Below are 14429 nucleotides of genomic sequence, written 5' to 3' on the forward strand. Positions count from 1 at the left end.
GAACTTAAAGCATAAAATAAATAAACTGAAATACCTAAAATGACAGAATTAAAAAAAAAACATGTACTCACTGGGCTGAATTCCTCTCTGTCCAATTTCCTGCGATAAAGCAGCATGGCATGGACTGCATTTCCAGCCCTTGCTGCCTGAAGGCAAGTTGGGGTCATCGACACAAGGTCCTGATGTTGAAATAAGAAGGTTACTGTTAATGGTGCAAAATGAAATGCACAGCAGTCTTCATTTATTGAGCCCTTCACAATTAGAAGTGTGTAAGTTCCCAGAAAGGAAACAGACGTTATAACGTCTTGTGATTATTTGCCCAACGTAGGCAGCATGTTGTCATAGAAGTGATACTTTATTCTTGTATTCTTGTAAGAAATATTTAATTATTTATTTGCATCTTGGTTTTTATACATTGAAGACTTCTGCAATCGACCAATTGAAAGCACAATTGATGTAAGCTATATTACTACAATTCCAAAATAATAAAACTAAAACATCTATCTACAGAAAAAAGCTCACCATGACATAGTAATTGCTGTTGACCATGATGGGGTTCCGGCTTCTCAGGTAAATGTATTCTTCCCACCAATCGCTGACCTGTCATTAGATAAAGACACAGCTCATTGATATTTTATCACATATTCATTGTAATAGTCATGCTTCATCATGAGTTAGCAGTTCATTTCAACTGTATTCATGTATTTGACTAGCACAGAGGTTCTGAAATAAGCAAAATGTACTTCAGTGTGGCTGGCATTTCAGCACCAATTATTCAGTTGTAGAAATTCGTGAATACATGTTCAAGTTCAATTTCAAATTTGTATTGTGAAACAAAGATTTAGTCCTTTTGTATTCATTCTACTTATCTAGAATAACTAGCAAACACTTGGACCTCTGGTCCTCGCAAAACACAGCACCCCCAGGTCAACTGCTGCCACCTGTTTTGTGCCCAACGGTGTGTATGACCACCTTTTGCAATCAGGGTGTATGACTTTTATTGGCGAATATGATCATTCGGCTTGCACAATGTGCCTCAATGTTGTCAGATGTCGCTGTGGTTCCTTTCCTGACGGTCATGCCATTCTTTTCTTGTCAGCAATATTGCATGGCCATGGCACTGCATGTCTTGAGGAGGACCTGAAACCCAATAAAGTGATAGGAAAAGCACATACCTCCAAATCTTTGGTCAAGTATGACTTTTTTTGCACTCAGAGAGTATGACTTGCATTTGTAATGTAAATGATTAGCCTGTGTAATGTGCTTCACTGTCAGCAGAGGTCCCTGCATTTCTTTTTCTGCCAGCAATGCCCGTTCCATTGTTCTTTTCCTGTCAGGCTGCCGTGAGGAGAACATAAAGCCCAATTATGTGGGCAACGTAACCAGCACCTCCAGTTCTTAGGTTGTGTTATGTGTATCACATCATAAGCTCTCACCCCTAGTCACTATTTTTCTCTGTAATTTGCCCTTTGTTCTTCCTCTCAGCTTCTTTTGCCATGTGACATTAACTAGGTGGCAATCATGTAATAAAAGGCGCAGGAGACAAGATAGTGTGGAATTAATAAAAACTGTCTCCTCTAGAAATGAGTGTCCTGTCTTTGCAAAACAATTCAGTTGAGTTTTTTTCCTTGGTATTTAATGTTCTTTTTTTTGACTGTGTGCTTATTTTTTGATTTTACATTTTTTGGCTTTGTTCTTTGATATCTTGCTTTACTGAGTATGACCACCAGCGTACTTACTCAGGTTTGCCAGTTAATTTAATTTAATTACCAATTAAATGCAACAAAGCTAGACAACAGATCAGACCAAGCCAGCAAAGAAACAGGTATGGTGTTAATAAAACTATTTTTTTCGAAACCACTTTAGTAAAAACACAAGTGTCTGTGTGTCCATTCAGTTGCTATGTCTCTGTCACTCCAATAGGTCGTGCATCACAAACATTTGTAGTAATGAAATGCATTGCTTTTGTTATTGTAACAGATGGCACCTCACAAACATTAACACTGCTTTTACGAATCCCATACCAAATGACATATAACAGAGACATATGATTTGCCTTTGTCATTTCAATTGGTGGTGCACCACAAACATTTGTAGTAATACATTTTATTATTACAAATGTTTGTGATGCATTATCTTTTTGAATGACAAATGCAGTTCATTTTATTACTACATGCATTACAAAATACATTCCAATAGATGATGCACTGAAAATGTTAACACTGGGGTTTATGTTGATTACTTAGATTTCAACCCATCTTAGACGGGTAGCACAACCAATAAATGCATAATTTGACAGGGAACTCGAAGAAAGACAGGTTTTGAAGGTAAGGAGGACAGAAGCTTCAAGGTAAGATAGTTATACTCACTGATCATGACGCTGCAGAGTGGCAATGTGTTGCATGTTGGTTAACACTGTGGTAAAGTGCATTAGGGTTCTGTGGTGGTGCATGCAGGTGAAAAGCTGTGGAGCCCCGGAGTGTTTAATAGGGAAATTGGCTGATTGCTTGTTATCGAGCAAGAGTAATCAGTACAGCCGTTCCTCATTGATGCTCCATGGGTCATTAGTGTAAGCACCTGCACCCACAAGGATATAAGGAATCTGAGTAGGACAGAGAGAGAAAAAGAAAGAGCAATAAAGAAAGGATAAAATCAAGGAAGAAAGTTTGGAGAGAACAAAGGGCGAAATGCAGTGGACACGAGGCAAGGTAGTTGGATGGCCCTGCTGGGAATGAGAGGAGCGGCTGAAGGTTTCAAGGGCTGTCTCAATAATGCCAAGGGATAGTGATGGCGTAACAAAGCTTTGAGGGGAAACAGGGCTTTGAGCTTCCTAGCAGATTACTGGCTGAGGTGGCAGGGACAAAAGTAATTGATGGATGACCATGTTTTCTGGCGTCTTGGCTATGCTGCGCAGACCCAAGGTGGAGAGCAAAGTAGATGAGAAAGAGGGGTGCAATAGAGAAGAAAGGAGCCCGATTTTACTGTGTGATTTTAATCTTGATTTTGACAATATTTTAGATTTATTTACTGTATCTATTGAATTCAACTCCCATAAAGAGAACTTATTTTTATGAAATATTTATTTATTAAATAAAGATTGTCAACTGCAATTTTATTAGGCAAGCACTTGCAAGTAAGAAGTTTACTGTCCTCTGTACTCATGATATTGACCCTGTTTACTTAAGAATGTAGGTAGTTGGTCATTCAAAGGAAGCTAAACAGAAAATGTCAAAGGTATCCAGCATTTTCTTCATCATTGAATAGTTAGACCTTGGGGTCTTTGAGAGACATGATGAAATTCTGTGGTCTCTTGACTGTGACGTATAAAGGGGAGTGAAAAGCCATCCATCCATTTTCCTAACCTACTTATCTAGGGAAGTGTCACAGGGCAGCTGGAGCCCTGTGGGAGCTCTGGTTTCCATCCCATAGTCCAAAGACATGCAAATTGCGGTTGCTTATATGGCTCTAGTGTGTGTGTGTGTGTGTGTGGTGGAACTCAGACAATGCTGCACTTTACGTAAGTGAGAATGAATGTCCAAAGGGGGTATTGTCCTCTAGCATTAGAAAATCAGCAATACCCTCTATTGCTCAGTATTTGACTTTACAGTTGTAACACCCAAGCTGACTTGGTTCTGAATTAAGAAACATACACTATAAACTACAAATATTAGAATCCTGTAATATGAATATTTTAGCAAACAGGAGCTGAATGTTTGCACATAACAAAATCAACACCCAAGAATACTTAAAACGTTTTGTTCTCATCTATATTTACAAAACAGGAACACCCCATGGGATGTCCGCACATATGATATGAGGACAAGGAAACCTCACTTTTTAAACACTGTGTTTATTTTAATATTATTTATGCAAGGGTAGGAAAAAACAACAGAAAACATAGTACCAGCTTGATCGCAGACATACGAAACCATATTACTGCTCTGAATTGGTCTACAAAGTTGATTGACTCTTTTGTCTTACAGGGGAGGTAGACTCACCAATTGCAAACCTGTCCAGTTTTGTGAAGTCCCAGTTTCTTCTCAGTGTTCACCTAAACTATGAAAAGAGACTGAAGGAGATGAACCTTTTCAGTTTAAGTGAACAGAGAGGAAGAGGTGATATGCTCTGTACAGGGATTGTTCCTGCATTGCGTTGCTTGCTGGGAAAGGCTGGAAGGAGGGATGATTGGATTGATGTGTTTTTTATATTATGAAAGGAATTAGTACAGTGGAGCCAGGCTGTTACTGTAAAATAAACTCTTCAAAAAGAACAGGTGGGCGCCCTTGTGTTGGGCAGTGTTTGCCACAAATGTTAAAGGTTTTCTTCGAACTATGAACCATAGAAACATGGAATGAATTATCAAGTAGTGTGGTGGAGAGCAGGACTTTAGGCACTGTCAAATCTCAACTTGATGTTATTTTGGAGAAATTAGGTGACTAGGATGAACAAACTTATCGTGCAGAATGGCCTATTCTTATTACTATTCCAATGTTCTGAATTTCTAATGAACTTAAAATTGAATTTGAACTTCCTCTGTTGGCCACCTATGTCTCTTGGTTTTTTACTATGTATGTCAGCCAGAAGGTATTCTGTTTCATTGTCATCCTATTCTCTGGATTTACTTCTCTCTCTCTGATACACAAGCTTAATTAGTTCCAAAGCACTGCTAGATGGTGCCCTTCTTTGTGCACTTGGACTACTAGACTTAGGTACTGGTTTCCTCTCTTACTTACAGCTTTTACTGAGGCCTTTCATTGTGTTTTGTCACAATGGCAGCCACTTGCTTGCTAGGTAAACTATATATACATGTACACAACTTTTCAATTGCCTTCAAGATTATCTATCTATCTATCTATCTATCTATCTATCTATCTATCTATCTATCTATCTATCTATCTATCTATCTATCTATCTATCTATCCGTTCTTGCTTTTTGGTTACTCACATAGTTTGGTGCCCACCAAGATTTCAGAAGTAGATACTTTTGTAGTCGTGGTGCTGGATTCTTTTTAAATTCTTCAGCCAAAGCTTCCATTTTGCTGTATTGCTCATCATCCAGTAGAGGGCGAACTGACTCCAGGTACTGCGGACAACATAAAAGAGAAGAGTCAAGTTACATTATTTAATCCTTAATTGATCTTTACACTGCCTCAGTACACCTATTTACAAAGCAAGCTGAGGAGTGTAAATGACGATATTTGGAGGGAATGTACACTTTAAAGTTAATGGCATATTCTGTGATAATACAGCTCTGACTGTTAGATATGTTTTAATGATGGAATCAGTTACTATGTGGCATTATTTTATTTATTCCAGATTGGGTCAGGCTCGAGTTTTTTTCAGCTTCTGTTCAGCCTTCCCAATTGACATACTGAATGAGTACTATTGGTTGGTACTGTAGTCCAATGTGTCCTCAAAAGATGATGGTAAAAGAAACATTCATTATGACAAACTAGTTATATTTAAAGAACAATTTGCATTTCATTACTTCCTGTGAGCTGTAATTTGGACAAAAGCTTAGTTTAAGATATCCACATGCCTAAAGATCAGAAATCAGGATGTTACCCTTCATAGTACTTGGCTTGTAACACTTGTGTCAGTCTTTCTGTTGAGTCTGATTACGCTGGGTGACCCTTTTGTTGGGTGCTGATCTTATATATAAACGTCTATGCGTGGAAGTGTATGTGTCTGTCTGTTCAGCCCAGAAGTAAGAGGTGGAGTCAGGGTAAGGGCTCCACCTCCAAGGAAACAGAAACTCGTTTATCTGCTAACACACAAGCGAGGTGAGCACATCAGCAAAACGAATCCTCCTAGGAGAGAGATGCCTAGAGTAGTTCCTTTCAATTACCTGACATCTCTATATTTCAGTTTTCTTTCTGACGATTTAAAAAGTTTCTAGGACCCCAGGCTTTTTACAGCACGGCCTTATACAATAAGTATCATATATTTAGTTTGCCATCATTGTCCTGAAACAAAGGCTTTAAAGGTCCAGCAGAATGTTTCTTTTTTTTTTTTTTTAATTTTCTTGATTTTATTGTCATCATACCATACAAATAGATCACTTTTTACAAAAAATAGGATTGAAAACAAATCAATCCTCACCCCTGAGAAACAGAGCATGGCCAATGGAGTACAGTCATCCCTCACCTATCACGGGGGTTATGTTCCAGAGCCCCCCGCGGTAGGTGAAAATCCACGAAGTAGCGACCTTGTATTTATTTTATTATCCATATTACTAACCGAGAATGGTAAACCGGATGGCATGGACGCAGGTACACGGCGATGGGACCATGAGACATACTGCGCAGGCATAACTACACGCGAAGTCGTATCCACCACGAACGAAGGAGTCATGACCCAAAAATGAAAGAGCTCAACTGACGTGAATGAGAAATGAAGCAACAACGCGCCCATAGCTAACGACTAACAACACAGCCATACAAAAAAGAGGATTCTGCGCTGCAGCCCAGATTCAAACGGAAGAGGCTACGGCGGCCCCACAGGCCCACAATGATAGTACGGAAGGCGCAGGCGTCACCGCCAAATTGTGAGTGGCACTACTATGGAAGGCGCAGGCGTCACCGCCATATTGTGAGTGGCACTACTGTGGAGTGAAGTTAGGAATAATGTGCTGCTTGGGATTGTTCAAACCGCTGAACGCTTTACACTGAATTCAAACACAATACAGCTCAACGATACAAACACAAGCCCACCTAGATAAGATCAATGAATGCAGGCGCCTACAATGCGTGTCTGAAACTGCGGAAGAAAAGCAGGCACAGGTTCAAAACGAACGAGCTCGACTGACGGATATACAAACACGAGTCCGGCTGGATAAAATCAATGAACGCAGGCGCCTACAACGCGCGTCTAAAATGCCGCAAGCAAAGCGGGCACGGCTCCAAGACGAACGAGCTCGACTAATGTATTTCAGGATACCCAACGCCGGGGGTAGGCGAGCGAAGTCCCCCTTGTATATATGTATTTTAAGGCTTTATAAACCCTTCCCACACTCTTATAAACCTTACCGCCTTATTATGTCCACTTACAACTCATTTTGTGGCCATAGATCTTATATTCTTTTCCTCCTTTTTAAATAAAACATATCCAAACATTTTACCTTTTCGGCAATTATTAGCATCTTCCGTTAGCGCTTTAGCCCGGCCCCTGAAGCAGTAGCAGGAGCAGATCGTTTTGGAGCCGTAACGAAGGGCTTGACTATGCACAAAGATAAACACAAAAGAGCACAAAAGTTAACTCTTTACACAGCGAAACACGTTGATGCTGAATGAGCGAGACCAGACTTACTGGTTAATGCAGCGGAATCGAATTCGGTGCACCGTCGTTGAGCCAATCAGCACACACGAACTTAACTGCATGCTCTGATTGGGTAGCTTCTCAGCCATCCACAAATAGCGTCCCTTGTATGAAATCAACTGGACAAACCAACTGAGGAAGCATGTACCAGAAGTAAAAAGACCCATTGTCCGCAGAAACCCGCGTTATATATTTAGATATGCTTACATATAAAATCCACGATAGAGTGAAGTCGTGAAAGTTGAAGTGCAATATAGCGAGAGATTACTGTAAATCTTAAAGCTTGTAAAAATAAATAAATTGATGAGTTTAATAGGCAGATAAAGATAAATGGAGAAGAAAAAGAAATGGGAAGAGAATCTGCTGCCTCAGTGCTTTAAGAGCTTATTCTAAAATATTATTGATTAGATTCTGCCAGGTTTTGAAAAAGTTCTGCAAAGATCCTCTAAGTGAGAATTTGATTTTTTCCAATTTCAAATAATATAAAACATCAGTTACCCACTGACTTAAAAGAGGAGAGTTAGGATTCTTTCAGTTTAGCAAGATAAGTCTGCATGCCAATAGTGTAGTAATGGCAATTACAGTTTGTTTGTCCTTCTCCACTTTAAGACCATCTGGAAGAACACCAAACACAACTATTAATGGGTTAGGAGGGATTGTGACACCAAGGCTGTCTGATAGGCATTTAAAAACTTTGGTCCAGAATGATGTTAATTTGGTGCAGGCCCAAAACATGTGACCCAGTGAGGCAGGAACTTGATTGCAGTATTCGCAGGTTGGATCTTGCCCTGGAAACATTTTGGACAGTTTTAAGCGAGACAGATGTGCTCAATATATAATTTTGAGTTGAATAATTGTATGCTTTGCGCATATGGAGCCCGAGTGAATTCTCTGCATTGCTCCCTTCCACTCCTTTTCTGATATGTTGAGTCAGAGATCTTTTTCCCATTGACCTCTTGGATTTTTGAAAGGGAGGGACTGTAAAATAATTTTATATATTGCAGAAATGCTGTCTGAGTCCTTGAAACTGAGCAATATTTTTTCCAGCATAGAGGAAGGTGGGAGATGAGGAAAATCGGGCAGGTTCTGTTTAACAAAGTTTCTAATTTGAAGATAGTGAAAGAAATGTGTTGCTGGAAAGTTAAATTTGGAATGTAATTGTTCATAGGATGCAAAGATGTTGTCTATATAAAGATCTCTAAGTAATTTAATCCCAAATATTTTCCATATAGTAAAAACTGCATATGTTTGCGAGGGTTGAAAAAGGTGGTTCTCATGCATAGGTGCCACAGATAAAAGATTCTCCATCTTAAAATGCTTTCTACATTGGTTCCATATTCTGTGTGAGTGAAGCACAATTGGGTTATTAGTATATTGGCGATAACTTGCATTTATTGGGGCACAAAGCAAGGAATATAAAGAAGTACTGCAGGATTTTATTTCTATTGCACACCAAGCCTGTGTATGTTCATCTATTTGTGTCCAGGTTTTTATAGCTTGTATGTTTGCTGCCCAGTAATTAAACTGAAAGTTAGGTAGAGCCATGCCACCTTCTGCCTTAGGTCTTTGTAGGGTCGCTCTTTGAATATGTGGATGTTTTGAGTTCCAAATAAATTAGGTTATGGTTGAATCTAATTGCTTAAAAAATGATTTATTGATGTATATTGGAATGTTTTGAAATAAAAAGAGAAGCTTAGGAAGGATATTCATCTTATCAATGTTAATTCTTCCAGCTATAGTGAGATGAAGGGTTGATCATCTATGCAAGTCTTGCTTAATTTTTTCCATACAGATGGCGAAATTTTGTTGATAAAGAGCTTTATGTTTACTTGTGATATTTACCCCTAGGTATTTAAACTGATCTGCAATGGTAAAAGGGAAGGTGTCCAATCTAATATTATATGCTTGTGAATTCACTGGAAAGAGCACACTTTTATTCAAATTAATTCTGAGACCAGAGATCTTTTGAAATTCTGTAAGTGCTATTAACACTGCAGGCACAGTATTTTGTATGTCTGATATATACAGTACCATATCATCTGCATATAGAGAAATGTTCTGTTCAAGTCCTTCTCTGATAATCCCCTTTATCTCATAAGCATTTCGACAGTGAACTGCCAGTGGCTCCATGGCGATTGCAAAAAGTAGAGGTGACAAGGGGCATCCTTGTCTGGTACCACGTTCTAGTTTAAAGTAGTCTGAACAAATGTTGTTAATACAAACTGAAGCGTCTGGATTGGTATACAGTAGTTTGATCCATGCACAAGTGTTCGGGCCAAGCCCAAATTTCTCTAATGTAGTCAAAAGGTAGTTCCATTCAATCATATCAAATGCTTTTTCTGCATCCAACAATAATAATATCTTTGTGGTGTTTGACTTTGCTGGTGAATATATTACATTAAACAGGCGTTGAAGGTTGGAAGCTAAGTGTCGGCCTTTAATAAATCCAGTTTGATCTTGTGATATTACCGAAGTCAGCACTTTCTCCATCCTTCTAGCTAGGACTTTGGAGAGAATCTTAACAATTTTATTCAGAAGTGAAATTGGTCTGTATGATGCACATTGTAATAAATCCTTATTTTGTTTAGGAAAGACAGTGATTTATGCTTGGCGAAAAGTTTGAGGTAGAATTTTATTGTCTCTAGCTTCTGTAAATGTTGCTAATAAGAGGGGAGCTAGCTGAGTGGAGAACTTCTTATAAAATTCGACAGGGTAGCCATCAGGGCCTGCTGCTTTCCCACTCTGAAGTGACCTTATAGCGTCTAGTACTTCTGATAGCGCCAGAGGTTTATCCAATTTCTCTGCACTAAGAGTATCTATTTGTGGTATCTGTAATGCATCCAGATATGCATTAGATTGTGTGTTGTCTTCTTTAAACTCCGTAGAATATAAGGATTTATAGTAGTCTCTAAAAGTGTGTATTTTTATGGTCAATGATTTTATCTCCGTTCGTGTTGGTGATTGCTCGGGTTGCATTGTGAACTTCTTGCTTGTGGATTTGTTGAGCTAAGAGCTTATTAGCTTTCTCTCCAAGTTCATAGTAATGATGTCTTGATTTAAAAATGAGTTATTCCGTTTCTTTAGTTGTTAAGAGGTTGAGCTCTGAATGCAGACTCTGACTTTTCCTATGAAGAGCCTCACTTGGACACCTGGCAGCAGCAGAGTGTTTCTGGTCCATGTTGATACCAATGTGTTCCATACTTAGCTGATGGTGGACTTCCACTCTGAAGACATACAGAATCTGGATTGGACTGAGATCCTTTGACCAGGAGGCCATCACATCAATCTGAATTCACCTCCATGTTTATTCTGGTAGTGAAGGACTTTTGTAGTGTTGTGATACGGATCACGATCCTCCTGAAAATCCCATGCACCTGATCAGCAAGGAAGACCACGTATCCTGTGGCATAGAAATGTTACTCTACTGGCACAAAGGATCTCAGTGTGTGCTTTGAAAAACGTTCTACACCTTTACAGTGCCATGACCAGCCTGTATTATTGGTGGGTGAGAACATGCAAGGTGTATCCATGGAGTTATGAAGTTTTTGTCATAGTGTGGTCCTCTCATGTGTGTGAATAGTGAGATCTGGATTTTTAGTTATTTAGTATTTATATTCCTTTTCTAACTGCAAACAATTTCAGGTAGTGTGCTGCCATGCTTAATTCATGATAGGGTACTGCAAATCAATACTTCCTCATCTGGCACATCCAATATAGTAAGCTTTTAGATGGCTGACTGTGCCCTGTCTTTTACACTTCACAAATCAAATGGACCTCCATCAGCAGTCTGTTTCAAGGCACAGTATGTCACGGTTTCAATAGTTGAATGCTTCAACAAATCTTCTTGGCTAAATTTTATTCTACCATTCTACAAACAAATACAAATTATTTAAACTTCACAACTAGCATCCAGCAATAGAACATGTTATAATGTTATGTGCATGGAAGTCAGTAACACTTGGTAAAAAAGTGAACTTTTCTGTTTAACTTAAAAATTTTTTTGTGTTCCAGGAGTTATGTATCATCAAAAATGATAAATGCAGTTTAAGGTCATGGTGGGACTCGAACTGGGTGCAAGGCAAGAGTCAACCTTTGACACACTCACACTCACTCACAAAGCACCAATCGCCAATTCACCAGACATAGATGTCTTTGGAATTTGTGTTCAAGCACTCATTTAAAAGTCTTGCTTTGGATGTGTCCAAGTTGACAAGAATATTTCACACTCACCCGTTTTATTGTGTCATCGATTCTGGGCACTGGAAGGCGAGGAAGTGAAGCCTGGAAACTGTAAAGCATAGGCTTCCGGACAGAAAAAATCTTCACCAAGACCTGTAGATAAAGGAAAATATAAAATAAACCTTCTGTTCAAACCTTCAAACATTGTCAAGAACTGAGGTACTTTATAATGTGGGAGACAAACCAGAGAATGAGAAGAAATGCCCACACAGACACAAGGAGAACATGGAGCAAGTCGATAAAGACAGTAGCTGGATCTAGAATTGGAACACAGGACTTTGGAGTAATGAATCAGTTGCGATAACCAGTGAGCCATCTGATGTCTGCAACATCCCAATAAACGATTCTTAAATCTGCTTAATTCAGTTTAACATTTGCGTGGCTGAAGCCTGTTCTGACAGCACTGGATGCAACGCATAAATCATTGTTAGAGTGAACACCATTCCATCACAGGGCCCACCTACTGGGTGCACAAAGTCACCCAATTTAGAATTTCCAGATAACCCAACTTGCATGTTTTTGGGTTGTGGCAGGAAAGACCACATCAGTATAGGGAGAATGTGGAGACTACACACAGCAAACAGCCAGGTGTGGCATTGAGTCCAAGGCTACAGATCATTTATTAACATTTTTTCATGTAGTCATATAGTTAATACCGGAAAACAGCTTTAGTATTAACTGAAAAATACTAAAATGGTATTTTAAAAGCCTTTTCTACCATTTGCACATACGCCATAATTGATCTGGTCATTACTTTTAAGCTGAGAACAAATATTGAAGAGCTGCCCTGAAGGGTCCAAATTAAATAGCAACCAGTTTTACTAAAATTTGCATGTTTCTATTCATTTTAATCATTAATTAATAAATTAAAATTGCCATATTTCTGTTTGGTGTAAGCTTTTAGAGTTTTTTGAATTGGCAGGTAATTGTATTGGCTACAGCTACTTCAAAACTCAGCACCAAGAATATTAATAAGAGAAAATCTGACTACACCTCACCAGTCTTAACATCATTACTTTGGTTGCCTTTAGAACTGATTTTAAAATACATTTGATTGTATATAAAGCACTGAATGATCCTGGTATTTTGGGGTGCCTGTCTCTTGATGCTCAAATTCTGGTCTCTTTTTATTCCAAGAGCCAAGCATAAAAGACGTGGTGAGGTGGCATTTTGCTGTTAAGCGCCAAAAATCTAAACTACTTTGCCAATAGATATATGTCAAGGGGCATTTTAGAAACTCCTAAAAACCTACCTTTTTAAGTTGACTTTTTCTTCATTCATTTTGTTTTTGGTGCCAGTTCTACTAGATAATTATATGTACTGGAATGTCATATACTTTATAAATTTGCATTCTTTACTAACCTATATTATTCTCTGTTTTCTTTTCATTTTGCGCCACTGCCGTCAGATCAACGTACTCTGAGCCAACTATGATGCTTGAAGAATAGTGGGCTCTAGCTGTTGTTTATGTGCATTGTGTAAGTTTGCATTTATTTGTTTATTTTTCTTTATTGTTACATTTTTTTCTTTTCTTTATTTCTTGTAAAGCACTTTGAGTTACACTTTTATATACATATATATATATATATATATATATATATATATATATATGGTTGAAACAGTTTACTGTCAAATAAATGCAAAGAGTACGCGACACGTGTTTCGCCCTCATTATGGGCTCATCAGGCGTACACACTCCACTGCACTCCCTCTCGGGAATCGAACTTCGGATGTCAGCGCCAGAGGTGATGCCCCTAACGTTGCGCCACGGCGTGTGGTTCGTTTATTTGACAGCATGTAGATCGGGGTAATTACATTCATTGCATTCGTAGTCTGTGTCACAATCTGATTGTATGGGTGGTTACCTTCCAGGTAACGCTTGTGGTTGGCCAGCAATCTGCTAACATCCGCCACGGTGCCCTCAGTTTGTGAGGAGCAGATCATAGAATGGTTGAAATAGTTTACTGTCAAATAAATGCAAAGAGTACGCGACACGTGTTTCGCCCTCATTCTGGGCTCATCAGGCGTACACACTCCACTTCACTCCCTCTCGGGAATCGAACCTCGGACGTCAGCGCCAGAGGCGATGCCCCTAACGTTGCGCCACGGCGTGTGGTTCGTTTATTTGACAGCATGTAGATCGGGGTAATTACATTCATTGCATTCGTAGTCTGTGTCACAATCTGATTGTATGGTGCAGTGGAGTGTGTACGCCTGATGAGCCCATAATGAGGGCGAAACACGTGTCGCGTACTCTTTGCATTTATTTGACAGTAAACTATTGCAACCATTCTATGATCTGCTCCTCACAAACTGAGGGCACCGTGGCGGACGTTAGCAGATTGCTGGCCAACCACAAGCGTTACCTGGAAGGTAACCACCCATACAATCAGATTGTGACACAGACTACGAATGCAATGAATATATATATATATATATATATATATATATATATATATATATATATATATATATATATATATATATACAGTAGTGTATACTAGCTGTGCTACCCATCTAAGATGGGTTGAAATATAATAAATTAACATAGACCTCAGCGATAATGTAATGCATTTCGTAATAAAATGCATTGCATTTTTCATTCCAACAGATGGCTCATGACAAACATTTGTAGCAATAAAATGCATTAGTACAAATGATTGTGATGTGCCATCTGTTGGAATGACAAATGCAATGCAATTTATTACTACAAATGTTTGTGATGTTTGGAGTGACAGAGACAGAGACACACAAACACTTATCCTTTTATTAAGGTGGTATGAGAATGACGTTATATAGTGCCCGGCCTGGCACAGACTCAGACAGAGGCATGTGTAAAAACATCAGAAGACTTTTATTTTCTTCACCTGTGG

At 38.9% G+C, this 14429-nt stretch overlaps 1 protein-coding gene across 1 annotated transcript in view; it reads right to left on the bottom strand.

Annotated features, from left to right (window-relative positions):
- The window catches only part of cpt1b (carnitine palmitoyltransferase 1B (muscle)), a 59607-nt gene that overhangs the window by 29492 nt on the left and 15686 nt on the right, over positions 1-14429 (bottom strand). The window contains exons 5-8 of the mRNA XM_028815210.2: positions 11548-11649; positions 4946-5083; positions 523-600; positions 72-179 (exon numbers count right to left, since the gene is read on the bottom strand). Coding sequence (XP_028671043.1) covers positions 72-179; positions 523-600; positions 4946-5083; positions 11548-11649 — 426 coding nt within the window. The remainder of the gene's footprint in view (positions 1-71; positions 180-522; positions 601-4945; positions 5084-11547; positions 11650-14429) is intronic.

Source organism: Erpetoichthys calabaricus, chromosome 1 (assembly GCF_900747795.2).
Source record: "Erpetoichthys calabaricus chromosome 1, fErpCal1.3, whole genome shotgun sequence".
Classification (NCBI taxonomy): Eukaryota; Metazoa; Chordata; class Cladistia; order Polypteriformes; family Polypteridae; genus Erpetoichthys; species Erpetoichthys calabaricus.